The 19,829-nt window shown below is 38.6% G+C and overlaps 1 protein-coding gene across 1 annotated transcript; it reads right to left on the bottom strand.

Moving 5' to 3' along the window:
• Window positions 1-12,204: 12,204 nt before the first annotated feature.
• Window positions 12,205-16,423, bottom strand: LOC147518934 (Leucine-rich receptor-like protein kinase family protein). Its single transcript, XM_086590625.1, has 2 exons — window positions 13,727-16,423; window positions 12,205-12,821 (listed from the first exon to the last, which is right to left on the bottom strand). The coding sequence occupies exons 1-2, from the start codon at window positions 16,284-16,286 to the stop codon at window positions 12,412-12,414; spliced, it is 2,970 nt and encodes a 989-aa protein (XP_086446751.1). The 5' UTR covers window positions 16,287-16,423; the 3' UTR covers window positions 12,205-12,411.
• Window positions 16,424-19,829: the final 3,406 nt, after the last annotated feature.

The raw sequence follows: 19,829 nt of genomic DNA, 5'->3' as shown, positions 1-19,829 counted from the left end.
CTATATCCCTCAGATCTAGGTCTCCCTCCTCTAGGTCCAGTAGCCACATTGTTGAGAGATCTGAGTCCGCGGCCTCGGCCTCGGACTCGGATGGCCCTATCGCTGTCCCCTCCACCTCTGGAAGATCGTTTAAGCTCCCTCCTCCCCCTTAACACTACCACCGACCAAACCTAGCTGCGGTTAAGGCGGCTTACGATATCCCAGACGATGTGGTTTTAGAGCACGTGTCTGGGGTTACTCACTTCCCTCACCTGGTCAAACCTCGGCCGGGAACTCTTGTCGCTACGGTAGGTTAGATAGTGGCCGATCTGCGATTTCCCTTATCCTTGTTAGATATAAAAGTATGCAATCATTTCAATATTCCGCCGTGTCAGGGTATTGGTAATTTCTAGCGAGTCATGTATGCCGCTAACTTCTATAACAAAACCAACTCCCCCAAAATCCAACTCCAGGACATGATTACCCACTATTACATAAAGAAAAGTACCAAATTTGGGAGTGTTACCAATCGTTTTGTAGCCATCCGTGGAAGAAGTCATTTGTTCTCAACATCACTACTTCCGACAAAGTGTGGCATCACTATCTGCTGTATATGTCTGGGAGCTTTCTGTCCATGAACATACCTTCTGAAATCTCTCTGAGGCATTTACATTTTCTCTCAAGCGGTAAGTGTAGTCTGACCGCGTCTATTTCATCTTCACGTTCTCGATGCTAACAACTTATAATTTTCTTGTGCACAGGCTGGAGATCCGACTCACACTCACAACTATACGCCGGTGTCTTCTCAGACATCTTCTAGAACCTCCGTGCACTAGGTAGTGATTAGTGCGACATTCTAGGTATTGATCCGGAGAAAGGCACCCCTCTTCTTCTGGATTCCTCTCTCAAAGACTTTGGCAAGTACCAAGGACCCTTCTATCGTTTGCCTCCTCCCAAGGAACGACTACCCAAAGCTTCCCCCCCTAAAACCAAGAGGAGGGGCTACACCACCAAGAAGATTTCCCGCTCCAAAGCTGCTGCCAAACGAGCCACGACAGCTCAAGCCCCTCATACCGCGGAGCAGTCAACAGTCCGCCCACCAGGTGCCCCAACCCCATACTCTTCCCTTGCTGACTGGGAGAACAACTTTGAAGCTATCGGCTCCCCTCTACAACCCCCTGACATGGACGTCACTAAGTTGAAACTCTGGGACAGCGATGAAGAGGAGGGCAACAATGACTCTGCGGCGAAGAGCCTGCTAGCTAAGCGATGCAAAACTATGGGGACTTCGCTACCTACCGCTGCCCCGGCAGAATATCATGCGGCTGTAGCTCCCGCGTCGCCTGCAAAGAGCCCCCCTTCCGTTGGGCCGGTCCAAGGCCCCGACTTCAAGGCTAGGGATCGTGTGGTGACCACCGAGACTCGACTCGACAATGCCGCAGTTGGTGGGTTGGCGCTATTTCGGGCCCCCATCTTCCTCGGGACCAGGCCTACGACGACTCTGGGACCTTTGCTGCTCATCGTGCTACCATTTACACTGGCTGGGAAAAGGTACATCTCTTTTGTTGCCTTGGTGCGCTTTTCTTGTTAACACTGTATATAATAACTCATTTCTGTTCAGTTAAGCTTGGATATAGGCTATGGCATTCGCGGCCTAACCAACACCCTGGACACCCTAGACGTGGTGAAACAGGAAATCAACGAGCATGAAGGCTGGAAAGCGCGATGCGCACGCTTGGAGAAAGAACGGGATGAAGCATGTCTAGCGGCCCTCAAATCCCACAAGGCGCATCAGTCCGCGGAGGAAGCTTTCAGCCAACAAAAGTCTGAACTACAGGCTAAGATGGAGAGTGACAAAGTAGCCCTTGAAACAGCAGAAAAAGCCTCCCTTAAGCAATCGCTGAAAGTTGCATCTGATTGCTTTCGTGAATTGGCTGAAAAGAAGATTGCCTAAGAGCTTCAACGTCAGCTAGAAGAGCTCACCGCTGCTGGGAGACTCATCCCCGTGCCCTCCTCCACCTCTACCTCGGCTGTTGGTACTTCTGCGGCTTCAACTCCGACATCCGAAGGAGATCTCAATACTACCTCAGGGGCCGATGATGCGGTTGTAGAAATATCTGAAGGCTTGCCCCAAAAAGCGCCAGCTGAGGATCCTACTCCGCAGGATGCGGCCAATGAGCAGTAGTTTGGGAGATATTTTCTCATGTACTTAGTTGGGTGATATTCTACTTTCAAACATTTTGTATGCATACTTCGTGTCCCGTATTTCTGGGTAGTCCCCACAGAGAGCTGTGACCTGATCCCCTCTTATCTCATATGTTCCCCCATTAGTTGGGAAACGAATCACCTGATAAAATGTGGATGGAAATGCTTTCATTTCGTGAATCCATCTTCTTCCCAATATCGTATTGTACTGAGAGGTGGTGTCCACTATCATGAAACGAGTGGACACAGTCACCAGTCCAGCAGTTACGGGTAGTGATAAAACCTAAAATTGATATTTTACCTACGAAATTAACGATAAAACTCAAAACGTAAGTAAACTAAAACTATTTACGTGCCTATATTTTATCAAAGATTCTACTCTCAATCCTATGAGATATAATGGAGTAGAGTGATTCGTTCCACTCCTAGTCCTTCCGCATGCTGTGTTCTCTACGTATAAGTACTCTCCACTCTAAAGTCTAATGAGAGATTTACGAAGTGGCAACTTGACTACGATGCAACTACCCACAAGATGCAACTAGTCGACTATCAGAACAACTATGGGAATGCTACGTTGATTCTATGATAAGGAGTTAGAAGGGAATTGATTCCACATTAACTTGACTTAATCCTACTAACGACGAATCGTCGTAATCCGAATTGAACTGCTTCGCAGAACAATATGGTCACTCCTAATCCCTAATTACACATGGCATTTCTACCAATTCATAACTAGTATGTGAACGATTAAACCCATTCTCATGGTGAACTAATCGTTTCTAGAGTGGAAAGGAAATTACGGCGAATTCTACGATAATCGGAATCAAGCTTTCATCAAGGCTTCTCAACCCCTCAATGGAGGTTTAGCCGAGAATCATCACGCTTATCATTCCCAATGGAATTCAAACAAGACATGATATAAAGATTGAAACTTTGCTTGTTTAAACCCAATTCAAAAAACTACTAATGCAATAATTGAATTAAACTAATAATGGCAATTACTTGAATCTACTTAATTGAAACTAAACAATTAATGGAAATGAAACTAACTTATGGAGAACACTATTTTATTAATCTAATGAATAATAAAACAATGATTCAAATACTAAATTAATAATCTAACTAATCTAAGTCTAGCTATCTACGTAATAAGGGAAATTATATCTAAACAATTGTAAATGACAAGAATCAAAATTGACAAATAGCTATTTTATTTATCAAACTAATTAAGAACAATGATTCTAAGAGTTTAATCTAAAACAAGAATTGAATATAAACTAAACTTAATTTAATTAAATAAAAACTAGATCTATAATTATCTATTGTTTTAGGTCTAACTAGCTACCATTCACAAAGAGTGAAGCTTTGGTTTTTATACTTTCAGATCCAAAAATCGTGCATGGGCTTGGAGCCATGTTTTGGGCCAGAGAATCAGGCCCAAAACCCAATTCTTTCAGTCCAAAAAGGCCTCTTCAGCTGCAGTTGGCTTCAACAGACTTTTCATCCACTTCTGCTCCTCTGATTGGATCAAGGCTTATACCATTGGAAAGCTCTTTCCGAGCCGGTCGTTTTGACATAAGGTAGGCCACATTCCGAGGTCTGAGTCCAAAGATACGGCCTTCGGAAGTTTGCGACTTGTGACTTTGTAGTACGCCAGCGTCGACTTTTCAGCTTTTGACCGGGCTTTAGAAAGGCTTTGTCTTCTTGAATCTTGGCCTTTAATCACGGAACTCCTTAGTAACCGACCTTTGCTCCTTTATCTCGCTAAAGTGGCACATTTTGCACATAATGGACTTTGAGCCGAAATGCATAAAACAATGAATCGTTAACACTTAATTATTACTCACATAATTGGTCTAATAGTATGACTGTTACAGGGTTAAAACTACAGTTTTGGGCTCTTATCAGGTAGCAGCAACTCTCCAACAGGCTCGGTCATGCTACCGTTGAATCCAAACAAATTCGTTCTTGGGGGCTTCATTTGCCTCTTTTCAATACACATTTCCTCCATTGCGCCCCTAAACAACAAATCCACTGCACTCCCACAATCTATCAACACCCTCTTCACCATATAATTACCCACCGCTACCGTAATCACCAATGCATTCTCGTGGGGCGCGGTTACCACTTCCAAGTCCTTCGGGGTGAACTCAATCTTTCCGTCTCCCATGGCGGCCCCTGGTACGGGTTGCGGCACACACGAAACCTCGTTTATTTGTTGTAAGCTGGCAGTCCTTCTTATTTTGTCCCTGTGAGCACTCCTCCCCAATGTCTCTCCACTAAATATGACATTGATTGTACCCAGGATTCTGGCCACGACCGGTGCTCTTTCAACTGGGTGTACCTCTTTGATAAACTCCCTTAACAATCCCTTCTCTATCATTCTCTCGATCAATCATCGTAATGCGAAGCACTCATTGGTGGCGTGATTTCTGATCTGGTGATAAGCGCAAAACGGTTTACCCTCTAATTCCCTGGGAATGTTTCGCAGACCTTCGTAATACTGCAGCCCTTTGATTAGTGGCAAGATTTCTTCCAATGAGTTATTCAACGGTGTGGACTCTATGTCGCGATATGGTTTTCGTTCGCGGATGTCTCTCCTAACTTGGTCTCTACCTCTATCTGATTTGCGTGACTCTTCCCTATAAGATTTCCCTTCTCCTGTCACTGTCTTACCTCTGCTCTTCCGCTCATCTTGTTCTACATTATGTACTGATTTATCTGCCTTCCTGGGCTCCTTGGCGTTTCTCTACAACATATCACTACTAAAAAAAAGGCATATAAACTCAGCTAAAAGGTGAGATGTTACAATTTTTACCTCGGTTTTCTAGTACACAAACAACTGAGATAACATCCACCGAGATAATAGAGTTCTCTAAAACCGAGATAATAAGCTACTAAATTATCTCAGATGTCTGACATTTTATCTAAATATATTATCTCAGTTTTCTAAATAAAATCGAGATTATATAGAATAAAACCGAGATGAATTGTGATTGAAACAAAATATCATAGAAGAAAACTGAGATAATTTGTGATCGGAACCGAGGTAATAATAAAAATAACCGTGATAAATTCTTTTGGATAGGCGATCTTATGTACAACCTTTTCCGTTCCTGACACAATTTGTCATTTAAAAAAAAATGTGTTGGTATGCTATTATTCATTTAATTATGACAACTTGCAGATAACAACCACTCTCCTAAACAACAACATTCACATTCATAACACAATAACATACACCAATCAACAAACGCAATCCAACATAATTAAATTTATTTGAAGAATCAAATTTTATTAAGATAAGAATTGAACGAACAATTTCGAACATGAACATAACTAATAGTTACATCAAGGCATAAAGTGACTAAGCTCAATAGTTATTTATATAAAAGTTATCCTAATAAAACTAATTGAAGCTCCAAAATCTTCTCTTTGAACGTGACACACACGGAACCTGCCAACCCAAAATGAAGATATTAAATGATTAGTTTGACAATTACTATATTTTACTAATCCAAATTACAAAATAACTTTAATTTCGCTCACTCTTTAACAACAAAGGAATACTGATAATATAGAAAAAAACTGTGAGATACTTTAATAACAAGTACTTATTATTTGGAAATTGATGTGCAGAAGAGCAAAACCGTGTAAGAAATACTCATAGTAAACTAAAAGTCTATCATTCCCAAACGCCTTTAACCACTTTAAGTACTTGGTGGAAATTGTTGAATAAAGTCAAGCAATCCAAAACAAAGTTGTCTTATCTTTTCACTGTTGTATGCTTGAATCTTCTCTAACTCTTGAATCTAAATTAGAGAAGGATATAATGTACCTAAAAAGATCTAATGGAAGCTTCGAATGTAGTAAAAATGCCTGCACAAAGTACAAGTACATCGATATTTCACAACAAAAAAAAAAGAATTCCTCATTTGGATAACGTGTCCCATACCATTCATTTAGCTGAAGAGTTGCGTTGTAATGAAGGGAACCCACTCAATGACTAGTTCTAGATAACGTTTCTTGAGCTATGTTTGAAGTTTTAGTTGGCATTTGTTTTGTGGCATTTCTCTTGGAGGCACCAGCCATAGCAAATGAACTAGAAGGCGTAGGCATTTTTCTAGTGAAATTGCTTGAAATTTGTAAAAAGGAAGATATAACATGTCATTCTCCATATTAAACAAAGATATAACCAACGCGTAGCAAGAGAATTCTAACTATATTCCTGTTAATAGCCATTCTAATTCTATGCAATGCATTTATGCATCCACGATACTGTGAATGGGAATGAGCGCAAAACATGAGAATACAATTAGCTTACAAGGAACTATGACCGCCATAACCTCAACAGAAGCCATAAAAGTCAAGCACAGGTCCTGTTTAAGGATGATTTTTTTTTTCTTATCTTCTTTACTCTCTAGAAGAAGAAAGCAAAAAACAGTTCATTGGATTGTCTATATTTAAAAAAAGCAAAAAAGGTATCATCAAGAATTGGCTCTTTACTTAAATAATGAAACTCAAACAATGAAGTTTACAAGTTTGGCTCTCTAGTCTCAGATACATTTTCTCCTAAATTAAGTCCAGAAAATCTGGCGGGGGTGCCTTACCCCAGCTTGCTCTTTGAAAATGAAAGATAAATAAATGACATTAATGAAGAAGGGACATTATTCCTCCGTTTACCTTTTACTATATACTTTGTTATCCAACAGGAATAAACAAGTTGTACACAAAAGGTTCAAAACATGATAGGTATAGCTAACATATATTGAGACTTTGTTATATGTATATTATTCATACATCAGTTCAATATAACTTACAGTTTTATCAACCGGATTGTCAGTCCCCAATCTCTGGTCTCCTGATTTAAATTGCATGCGAATGCGATTAACCGATGCATTTGGTCCCAAACACTCTGGACCTCAAGCTGAATAAGATGCAACAGAACCACATGAATTCTTTAATAAACCGGAATAAAGAATGTACTTTTTAGCTTAAATGCAAAAAAATCCATTAAGATTTGCATCATTAACAAATAAAATAGCATAAGCCCGGCTCGGGAGTCGAGAACTTAACATAAGCTTCACTAAGTACAAGCTTGTGTCAAACCCAAAGGCAAGAAAACTTCGCAACCTGAATAAAAGTAGGTCCTTCTAAGCGTTAAAAGTATTTAGGCAAAAAGTTCAAAGCTTCCTACAAGACAACAAAATTGCAGCTGTAGTATAGCATCTCAATGGACTGCTCCTAACGAGCGTTGATAAGGACAGAATATGAGAAGACTACATGGAAACCACACTCATTTCGGGGAGTAGGTAGTGGTGTAATAGAGGTTGATCAGATTTAATTTGGTGAGGTGCTTTGGTGTTACAAGACTCATATGCTACTAGAGTTTTACTTGATAACAATCATGTTCCTGATGTGTAAATGACTCCTGTTACTGGGTACAGCTATATGCCGGTCCACTCAAATTTGACAAATGCATTGTATGTAAGTGTACCCAAAAAAGTGTTTAAAGGAATGGTTAGACTGATTCTCATACCACTGGATTAACGATAACAGTACAAATTAAACCAATTATGATAGGGGAAGAGATATACAAATTGAACCAACGAAAACAACAAATACTCGGAAAAAAAATTAATGGATCCAAACAGCCAAGCAGAGTTTACTTTGCTGAACACTACGTGAAAAGTATTTTCTATTTCCAAAATCCTCAATACTAACACCATTAGGACCGACCCACCTTCAAAGAATCACACTAGTCAAATCCCACCCACACACCACAAGAACAAACAACCAAATCACACTAGACCTCATAATAAAAAAACCACTGACCTTGAGCTTTCTTGCACAATATTTCCACTGAAACAAACCATTTTCTATTTCTTTCATGCATCCTATATTGTTTAACTCTAAGCTACACAGACAATGAACAGTAACACCAAGTTCATTAACGAAAAAAAAAATAGAAATTAAAACAATTACCAAGAAACATTAGTATGGGCTTCACCTCTCTGTTGGATTCCATGCCACCAGTTCATTATGCTTAACAATAATCCAGTCCATTACGCACAACATTCGAGATTAATTGTCTTGCAGAAACATTCACAAATGTGCATACAACTGAAACAGACAAACATACTTAAAGGTGAATCAATTAAGTTAAGAACCCCATTACACACCCTACACAAATATATTAGTATTTGAATTCAACAAATTCATATATGTCCTTCACCTATGTTTCTCATGGCCTCATGGGTTTCTACCCACATGAGATGTGACTTTTAAACTAACAAATAAACCATTAATACATACCATCAGTGTAAGGCTAAAAAGGTGTACATAAAACAGTGATATCCATCATCAGTTCATTATATGTATCGTTGATTGAGGTATGCACACACTGTGGAGCTATAAAGAAGACAACTACATCAGCTGGTTGGATTCGATAGGTCTGGGCTAGTACTGTCCATCATAGAACCTGAGGTACTAGTGCACTACATGGAAGATATTGCACAAGGCGTGGTTGCTAATGAAGTTAAGAAAACATTTATACGCTTACCTTCAAGATGCAGATTTTAAGCAATGGAAGGAAACTACCCCACAATGGTTTTGGGAATGCCCGAGTTACTAGAGCTCTTTTGGATTGCTTGTAGAATGTGTATCATCTCAGGGTATTAGAATACATCTTTAACATGATAAATGCAGCTATGGCAAGGTTCACTATAGTAAAATATTTGTGGGATTTCATTGGTTCTAAATCTAATAGAGGCCAGAAACTTATATGCTATTTTGAACAGAAGAAGTGCAGACAAATGAAGTGAAGAAAGAAGTACTTAATGGAATAACGTTACTGGCCTCCTGACTATTCTCTTCTATGTGAAATTGTTTCAAACCCAAACAACCAAACATTTACACTTTGCGGAGAATCAAATTGAATAAAAATATGAAAAAATGATGGATGCCACTGTTTTATTCTCTGAGGAAATTCATCAAACAAATGGCGGTGACATGACTCCAGTCATATTTTTTTTCACGAAGAGATCAAAATTCGAAAAACGAGATTCTTAATAAGAAAATTGCAATAATTATTTTCCAATCAAAAAAAAAAAAAAAAAAAAAAAAAAAAAAAAAAAAAAAAAAACTGGAGATGCTTATGAATAAAAATGCCATCAACAGAAAAAATTGGGAAGGAAAGCTTACTAGAGATTGGGAACCGATGGTTGTTGATTTCAAGTTTCCAACTGTATTTGAGGCTTGCTACTTCCCTAGTAACGATTGAGTGGAGATTAGAGTTTTTAACGACTGAAGAGGATGGAATTCAGTTTTTTTTTAATTCGTTAATCGTGGAAGATTGAGTTTGAAGAGACCATGACTTAGTGGATACTGGATACTAGATTGTGTTTTCTATTTTTTCGCTCCCTCCTATTATATCAGTCTATTCCGAGATATTCGAAAAATTGATTATCTCAGATAAAGAAATAGCTGAGGTAACCGAAATTTATTTTAATTCGGCTACTGATGAACCGATGTAACTTAACATTTTTCATCTCGGTCAAGAGTCAACCATGGTAATAAGTTTGTTTGTTTTGGAAAAAGCAGTCTTAAACCTTATTCAGGTGAGCTATTATTTCGGGTTTGAGTACAACGGAGATAAAGCAAAAATTGGAACCGAGATAACAAACCCTTTTTTTAGTAGTGTATCCTCATAACGTATGTACTTCTCAACTTTCGGGTATAACGCATGTAAGGTCGTGACCTCGATTTTTGACACAAATTCGTGGACTCTAGTTCTCGGTTTTAGCCCATGTTGGAATGCGATGACGGCGGTGTATTCATCCAGACTTTCCACCCTCAGAGTCTCCTCCTTGAATCTACACAGAAATTCCCTAAGTGTTTCGTGGGACTTCTGTTTGACGTTAAACAGATCCACTATATCCACTACCCTCCTTTTCTGGTGGATAAAATGGTCTACGAATGCCTGTTCTAATTCCTCGAACTTGGTTATACTCCGCGACGCTAACCGATAATACCAGTCCGAAGCTCCCCCCTTCAAGCTGGTGGGAAACATCATGCAGCGGAGTCCATCATATTTGTTCTCTTGCCACAACGGCATCTGCTACCTGAAATAGTGCAGGTGGTCCACAAGATCGCCCTTCCCGTCATATCTTTCAAATCTTGGTTGCACGAACCTCTTGGGCACCTCGGCGTTCCAGACCGCATCTACCAGCAGATTCTGATTAAGACCTGCCACCACTTTCTTCACCACCCCTTGGCTTTCTCTTTCCGCCACCCGGTTCATCTCTCTGTCATTTTCAATTATCGCCTGGACCATCTCCATGGTGATGCCTTCCCCCAGATTGCCTCTTGGCCGAAGATGCGCTTACTCATGCTGGCCTTGCACCTTACTATTCTCCGGCTCTCTGATCTCCTCCTCTCCCCGTGTAAATTCTCTTTCTTTCCTCAGATACTGTCATTCTCCTCTCTCAACCTCCCTATCTCCTCCTGTAACAGCCTGGTTGCTTCCCCCGCGTCCTCTTGAACCACCTCTTCCATCTCTTCTATCTCCACACTCATAGATTCTTCTCCAACACCCTCAGCCCTCACTTTTTTAGGTCTCCCTCTTGCTTTATTAGCTACTGTTGCCATTCTATAACCTTTTATTATCAACACCTGATCGTGAGCCTCTCTCGTCCCCACAGACGGCGCCAAATGTATAATCTCTTATTACAACCTCTAAGATTACTTGTATTCAGTCCTTACTCTTCTCTCTCTCTCTGGTTTCTTCCTTTTCCCTTTTTTTTTCCTCTTTTTTCTCTTCATTATATACCTTCTAACCACCTTCTCTTCTCTAACCGCTCTCCTCTCCTCATGATCTCCTTTCGTGTCCCATCTCCTTGCATTGTTCACCTGTCTCTCAAGTTATCGTGTCCTGGCTATGGTGGCTATGGTTCAGCTCTTTCTTTTCCTATTCAGCATCTCCTTTTGGGGCATTGACACTCCGCTGACCCCTATGCCCTTCCGGATTCCACGGTACTTCTCTGTTTCGCAGACTGGATCATGTGCTCATTCTCCTTCTTTTATTATGTTACCCTGGCTCGTCACCTGTCGTCTCGGTGGTCATAAATTAGGTCGATACATAGGTATATGTAATATGTGACGTAGACTTCTAAGATGATTCTATAACTGATAACCAAGTTCTTAAAACTAGAAGGCTGGAACCCACAAGAAAGTACTTTGAGACCATAAGTCAGGATTGTACATTTGCATTAGTAGTGGAGATGAGTGATGGAGTAGTGTCATTTCTATTGCTTTCAGAGTGATTTCAATTACCTGAATATATAATTTGATTGATCAGGTTCGCCTCCGAACAAATAATATTGATGGGCACCCGCACATTATTAGAGTCGCATTTTGTTTGAAAAATGGGCTGAGGTTAAGGCAGACCCACCCACCTGTTTTATTGCCAAAGATAAAAGTCATAATAAACCTTGCAAAACCCCCTTAGAGTTAGATCATTAAAGATATAATTAGTCTCGCATTGTTGGACGACGTGAACGGTGAACCCGACCCATCAATTCCAGGCCTTCAAGAGTTGAAGTCATTGCACCCCACCCTTCCTCAGGTGTAAACAAGATAAGGTTTGCTTTAACCTTAAACCCTGTTCCGCATGCATTCTTCATCTTTATTCTCATACTTCAGCACATAAAGTCTAAAGTCATGACGAATAGGGTTGAACTACTCAGAATTGTTTTGTGTAGGTTTACTTAGCACATCTGTAGTATACTAGTATATGATGGTGGTCGTTATCAACTATCGTGGATCACCATTACCCTTTCAATAGAAAGAAATATCTATAGTCCCAAGTGGCAGTGGTAGCAATATGTATTCTCATATTAAAAACTGAACTATCTCAACTTCCAGGCTCAAAATGGACATCTACTTCAAGGGCCACAGACCGAAAACTGAAAGAACAAATTAGCAACAAATAAAAGAAAAATAAAAGTGGTACATATCATATTTCTCAAAGTCTATCAATTGATTGGTGTTAAAATATAAACTGGAATAATCCAAAGAATGCTTTAAACATTGTGTACAAAGGAATTGCAGAGTCTTACAATGAATTGAAACTCACAAATATTGGAAGAACCAAAACTGAATGAGGACTATTTAAAATTCAGAAAGGAGAACAAGCCCTGCACTAGCCAACTTCATTTATGTCGTTTACTAACATGAAGCACCATCTTTTGAAGAAGAAGCTTCCTCAATGTTCAGGGTGGAAGGATTAGAAAGATACTGTTTTAACCAGCCCATTTCATGAGCTACATCAAGCATGCTTGGTCTCATCGTAGGAGATCGATGTGTGCACATTAGACCAAGCTCAATCATCTCAAAGATAACATCTTGCAAAGTCTTGGTAGAGTACGCTGGGGGTTCTGGTGGTGAAAACCTTTGCAAAGTTTGTTTAACTAGGGGCTCAAGATTGTATGGATAGAGACTCTTCACCCATTCTCCCAAACTCAAACCTTGATCAAACAGAATGTCAGTAGGCCGTTTTCCTGTTATCAACTCTAAGAGTAGAACCCCGTAACTAAATACATCTCCTTGCGGCGATGCGTGTCTTCCCAAGCCATATTCTGTAATCAACAATAATCAATAGATAATGAGTCAGTTTTTACGTTGTGAGCGACTGCTAAACACGTACCATTTAAACAAAGAGCTTTGACATAGAAGTGCATTTAGCATTTGGAATGTATGCTTGGTAATCATATTTTCTCATTAACCTGAACTATTTGCCCTCGGATTGGTAACAATCGTTCGATGGAATGGGAGACTAATGGTTCAGACCAATTTGTTTGTGATTTGTTACATGAATGATGCTTACTCTGTTGGATGATTGGATAGGATTAATGATCCACAAGTAGTCCACTGTAGAGCAAAATGAAATCCAAACATTCTCAGCCAATAGTCTGAAGTCCATATCATATGGGTCGCATGTATAGTTAGTCAATAATTTGGTTCTGTCCTCTCCTCTCTCTCGCCGTATCCAAACAGTATTGTTTAACCATTTAATTTTTTCTAAGAACCAGTCTTGATTAATTTAGTGTCTAGGAAAAGGGAAATTATGTATTAAGTTATTATTTTCATGAAGATGGTGGCTGCGCGCCTGCGCTGCTACGCCTATCTAAGTATTCCAATATCAAGATTTATTACAGAAGTTGAAAACAAAAAAGAATGTACTAAAATTAGTTAATTGGTTATTTTTGCAGAATAAGATATTGTGAATTGAAAGAACTCAGCATTCTGCAGACAACACATGCATGGCTATTTTTGGACCGTGCATCTTTAATTCCGTTTTTCTCCAGTTTGGATGACTCATTATAGATTGAAGTTCATTTAACTATCCTCCTCACAGAATAGGAAAAAAGAAATATTTGATATCATTTTGGTTCAATGGTGAAAGTACAACCATTCATGTTTCACGTACATGATTTTAGTCGCATGCTTATGCTGGTGTAAAATGCCGAGAGGATCTACATACCTGGAGCAATGTATCCAATTGTTCCGCATAAAATTCCTGCTGTAGAATTGATGGTATATGAATGCAAAACTTCAGTATAATCGACAGTTCTATCATCACCACCCTTCACCAACTTTGCAATCCCGAAATCAGTCACCAAAGCTGTCATGTCATCGTCAAGGAGTATATTACTAGGCTTTAAGTCGCAGTGTACAACTTTGACTGGTGCATGATGGTGCAAGTATGCCACTCCTTCAGCTATGTCACTACAGATGCTCACAAGCTGAACTAAATTCAGATCTGGCCTTGACCACTGGCCTGGATATAGATGGTTCTCTAGGCTCCCATTCGACATCAGCGGAAGAACAAGTGCCTTAAAATCTGGACTACTACAGGCTGTTATGATCCTTATCAGGTTCCTATGTCTAGTCCTCTTTAGTACTTGGCATTCTCTTTTAAAACTCTCTGATATCTCACCAGCAATCTTTGAATTCAAGACCTTCACTGCAATCCTTGTATTGTCTTGGAGAGTTCCTTTGTAGATACTGCCAAATTTGCCTGACCCAATTAGGCCTGAACTGTTAAATCCACCTGTGGCTTCAACAAGTTGTTGATAGGATATTCTTGGATACTTTGGTTGTGTCCTGTCTTGTTCTTCATCATCAAAGACATTTTCGCTGAAGATTGTTGACTTTCGCATTTGTCTAGCTCTTGCCTTGACTACTAGATGATTGCCAAAGAAGCATATGGTAGGAGTGCCAACTAACATGATGAGAATTGGCAAGATTATTGAACTATGAATCCGTTTCTTCTTGCAAACTGGTATACCAGACATTGAACCGCAAAGGCCAGGGTTTCCTTGGAGAGAAGCAAATGTAAGGGACTCAAAAATTCCATCATTTGGCACAGCTCCAGAGAAGTTGTTGAAAGAGATATTCAGTTTTTTGAGAGTCGATGATGCTTGCAGGAATTGCGGAATATCTCCAAGCAAATGGTTTGAAGATATATCAAGTTCTTGAAGATAAAGCAAGTTGCCAATTTGATCTGGGAGAGGACCTCTGAGGAGATTCTGCGACAGGTTGAGGAACTCTAAGGCAATGCAGCTTCCAAGTTGGGCTGGGATTGTGCCGGAGAGGTTGTTTGAAGACAGATCAATGGCTAGAACCATGTCCATTTTACTCAACTCCAATGGTATAGGTCCTTGCAAAAAATTGCTAGACAAGTTCAAGTACAACTTGAGGCTTCTCAATCCTGCAACTTCATTTGGAATCATCCCAGAAATTCTGTTGTGAGACAGGTCTAAAATCTCCAGGTTGATACATTTTCCTAAGCTTGGTGGAATTGTTCCTGACAAGTGGTTATCGTAAAGTAAGAGTCTTCTAAGCTGAAACAGATCAGATAAACTGTCTGGAATTGGACCTGAGAGCCTGTTTTTTGACAAATCCAAAAGACCCAGATGAGGAATGTCGCCAAATGCTGAGGGAATCTCACCAGAGAGCGAGTTGTTTGATAAATATACTCTCTCTAGTTTCCTCAGTCGCCTTATTTCAGGCGGAATCGAACCATTCAAGAGATTACTAGAAAAGTTCAAGAGGGTGAGATTAACAAGATTTGATATGCTAGGAGGAATCAAACCATAAATATGATTCTCTCCAAGATTAATTTGTCCAAGACTAGCAGAAAGATCACCAATAATAGGAGGTATCTGTCCACCAAGTCTATTTCCTGCTAATTCGAGTTCTTGAAGATTAGAAGAATTCACAAGAGAGGCAAAGAAGGGACTAAGATTAGTGTTACCGTCGTGAGCAGTGAAGCTATTTTCGGACAAATAAAGGAATTGCAAATGAGGCATTTTATGTACAAATGGTAACTCCCCGCTTAGAGAGTTTGATCCCAAGTCAAGCCATTCAATCTTTGAAGAGTTCGAAAGAGCTGGAGGTATCTCGCCTACCAACTTGTTAGACCATAATAGGAGAAATCGCAATTCAATGAGCTGACATTGATTCCATAGAGGAATTCTTCCAGAAAGAGAGTTGTTCGAAAGATCAATGTACTGCAATGAAGATGAGTAGTTGCAAAACAGTGATGGCGCAATCTGGCCCACAAGCCTGTTACTTCCCAAGTTAAGATAAACCAACTGCTTAAGATGGCCAAGTTCGGTAGGAATCTCTCCATCAAATGCATTGTTTGAAAGACTAAGCTGTTTGAGTCCAGAAAGCGATCCAAGCTCCTTTGGAATAGGACCAGTAAAGAAGTTGTCCGATAAATCAAGCACGGATAAGAAAGAAAGGTTCGAAAGAGCTGGAGATATTGTTCCTCGAAGCGACTTTCCACTGAGGTCAAGTAGAACAACATGAGTTCTTGCATTGTTACACTCGACTCCTTCCCAGTTGCACATATGAATTTCTGATGACCCCCAACTCTTAAGAGCATGTTCAGGGTCTAAGACAATGACCGACATGAAGGAAATAAGCGAAGTTTTATCATTCGAAACTCCACCATTTCCTTCTCCAAACACAAGTATAGAAATAACAACAACTAAACATAATGAATTGCACTTGAAAAAATTGCGCATACTCATTGTTTAAAAACGTGATTATAGTTATAGTTAGAATCACGCTTCTTTGAGCTAGAAACTTGAAGAAACAAAAGCAAATTAAAACAAGTTCAAGTAAAGATAAAAATGTAAGTTGCGCCAGTGTTGAAGATATAAAAGGCCAAGATGTTTACTACAAAAGAATGTATGTTATCTGCCTAACTGCCGTTGAAAGGGATCGAAGAATGTCTCTGGCGCCATAACAGTTTGACTGAGAAGTCAACAAATGACTATTTGACACGTTTGAGTGGCGTGAACACATCAGCACCGTTATTTGAGTTAAAAATTGCCGGGTGTACTACTTGGTGGTGTCCAAGTCACCGGTCGGCCTAAGCTACCTACTTCCCTTCATTTAGTGGATCCGACTTGCCTAATTAACTAGTGATTAGTAGTGGAGAATGTGTTCATTAGCTAAGATAAATTTGTTTATAGCCCACGCTTAGGTTCTAGAGCACCACTTCTACTTTATACTAGGTTTTGGGGCTTAAATTGTTTTCATTTTTACATTAATCATTTAATTCCAATATCAAATTTCGAATCTAAGTCCTATCACATTTAACTGGACCATATGTGGAAGTGATTATATTAAGGGTGAACTAGTATTACCCCCACTTTAACTTTTTTTTTGTGTGTATTTAGGGGGGAGATCCTAATTTCCCATCTAGTGGGGGGAAATCCTAATTGGCTCATCTAGTTAACCCTTATATTAATGGATTTAAGAACACAGAATGTCATATGTCACTGTATGGTTTTGAATACCTCATGAGCCCCATGGGCTTGAAGAGGGTGCCATAAATGCCATTAAAACAATAAAAATATGCCTTACCACCATGCGCGAAACATCCACAAAGGTTGATGTCAAACAAGGGCAAAAAGTTATGTATCTTTATAGTTTCATGAACGCGCGTACGCTTGAAGATTATCCTAAGGTTGATTAAAATATGTAAAGAGAAATAAGTGAAGCATGATAATTATGTTTGCAGGATTGCAGACTATGGCATTCATACATAGAAATGGCTAAGTGCACGGTATGAAGTAGGAACACATTTAAGCACATTATTTGTGATAAGAATGGCTTGTTTATGAAGTCGATCGATCCATTGTGCTTTTTAGAGCTGGAAGGGAAAAATAAACAAAGATTTAGAAGAAAATGACATTGCTCAAGGAAAACGTGATGATATGTAGTATGATTCAATACAATCTTTAAAAGGGTAGTGGATGAATACATACGGTTATTCTTATATGCCTTGTTGTCATGAAGAACTAGGACTGTATAAGGTTTCCCACGCCGAAAAAGCAATGTGATCTACGGTGCACTTTGACTATGAGATCTGAACTAAACTTTAAAATGTGTTTCCTACATGCATCTCTATGGTGGCATGGGGAGATGATCTCAAGAAAATTCAAGCCATTAGGGCATTCCCAATACAATAGTGGGTTAACTAGTAGATGAGCCAATTAGGACTCCCACCCCTACTAGATGGGAAATTAGGGTCTCTCATTTTACTTTCTTTTTGTGTATTGGGGTGGCTCATCTAGTGGGGGGTGATACTTGTTAACCCTACAATAGTGATTGACTAGATGATCGAATGGCTGGGTAACCGGGACGAATTGTTTAGTACTCTCTAAACTGATATTTGCCCTCCATCCGAACCAATTGAAAGGGAAGACATAGTGGTGCTAGTGTGGGAGGGAGTGGTGGTGGCGGGGGAATCCATTTATTCCAAACCATTTGTATTTCAGAAATTTTGCAAGATTATGATGTGGAAGGAGATATTTGAGAATCAATGGGGTTTACAGTGGTGATGATGAGTTAAAATCACTTAATCATAGATTACTTTTTATTTCTGATCGGTCTGAACTTATATTTGAGGAGTCAATTCTAGTAGTTATATTTAGGGGGCATTTGGCCTCAGCATAAGTCATAAGCCATCGAGCTAAAAAGCTCTTTTTTTTATTTTTCAATTAACGCAGATAGAGCATAAGCACGTTTGGAAAATTACAATTTTTAAAATAAAAAAGTTGAAACGAAATAGCCAAGAAATTAGAAGTCCTTTTCGTAAAAACACTCAAAAGTACATTCTCCTTCGCAAATACTAGCCATTAGGCCGGCCCATGGTCAGATTGTTACATTATATGTTTTTACTAATGTAGTATTGCAAAATAGGAATAATAAGAATATGTGATTCGTTTGGTATATATAATCAATATTGAAGAAAAAACACATCTATTTAGTGAGCCTTTCATTCACACAATCGGAATATTGATCCTTCATAATGTCCTCTAAGATACAGGATAATATATTTCTTGTAATAGAACGGTTATATTTGCTGAAAATTCACTAATAGATGCATATATATATACCAGTTTTCGAACCCGTCCTACGAACGGGTACTATTATATTAAATTATTTTAAAAATTATTTTTAACTATGCATAGTTATAAAATATGAATATTATAGAGAGTAAAATGGAGATAGAAAGTAAAATCCTTTGACTTTAGCTCTATTTTGTTGACTTTAGCTCTACTTTATTGACTTTTAAAGCTCTATTTTGTTGATTTTAGCTCTACTTTATTGACTTTAACACTACTTTTAAAGGGATAGAGAGCCATTGGACTCAGCCTTAATAAAACATTTTGACTTCTTTTTGTTGTTTAATAGTTGTTTAATAAGAGAAGTTTAATTAAAGTTCAATAATAATACCCAATGAAACAAAGATCATATTGAAGCTACTTGAATGGCAAATCATTCTCAATCATACGAAAATAGATATTATAAACTAAATTTTAACTGTAAAACTATACTTGTCGAGACATTCCCAATACAACTATGTTTTGAGGCTAGTTCAATGTATTTCCATATATTTTCCAATTTTATGTTAATTATTTTTTTAGGTTAGTTCAATGCATTTGTATCCAGTTTCTGATTTCCTATTAAGTATTCTTTAAGTTTGGTTCAATGCATTTGTAAATTCAGTTTCTGATCTATCGTTAATTATTTTTTGAGGTTGGTTCAATACATTTGCAAATCCAATTTTCGATTTTTCGTTAAGTATTCTTTAAGTTTTGTTCAATGCATTTGCAAATCCAGTTTCTGATTTCTCGATAATTATTTTTATTTGAGGTTGGTTTAATACATTTGCAAATCCAGTTTTCGATTTTCCGTTAATTATTTTTTGAGGTTAGATAGTTTAATGTATTTGCATCTAGTTTCCGACTTTCAGTTAATTATTTTTTAAGGTTAGTTCAATGTATTTGTATCCAGTTTCTGATTTCTCATTAGTTATTATTCTTTAAGGTTAGTTCAATACATTTCCATCCAGTTATCAACTTCTCGTTAATTATTCTTCTTTGATGTTATTTAGTACATTTGCATCCAGTTTTTTATTTCTCGTTAATTATTTTTTTTAGGTTAGTTTAATGCATTTGCATCCAGTTTTCGATTCCCCGTTAATTTCTTTTAAGGTTAGTTCAATACATTTGCATCTAATTTCTGATTTTCCGTACGTTAATTATTCTTTTATGTTA

The sequence above is a fragment of the Coptis chinensis genome, chromosome 2, assembly GCF_015680905.1.
Source record: "Coptis chinensis isolate HL-2020 chromosome 2, ASM1568090v1, whole genome shotgun sequence".
Classification (NCBI taxonomy): domain Eukaryota; kingdom Viridiplantae; phylum Streptophyta; class Magnoliopsida; order Ranunculales; family Ranunculaceae; genus Coptis; species Coptis chinensis.
Note: the sequence above shows the minus strand (reverse complement) of the source record. Positions and strands in the feature narration are given on the sequence as shown.

What these genes read in the sequence shown, in the direction of transcription:
- LOC147518934 (XM_086590625.1), bottom strand. Translation starts at nt 16,286, where the DNA reads ATGAGTATGCGCAATTTTTTCAAGTGCAATTCATTATGTTTAGTTGTT. An exon ending in AATTGGATACATTGCTCCAG is followed by an intron (nt 12,822 to 13,726) that starts GTATGTAGATCC and finishes TGTTGATTACAG; the next exon opens with AATATGGCTTGGGAAGACAC.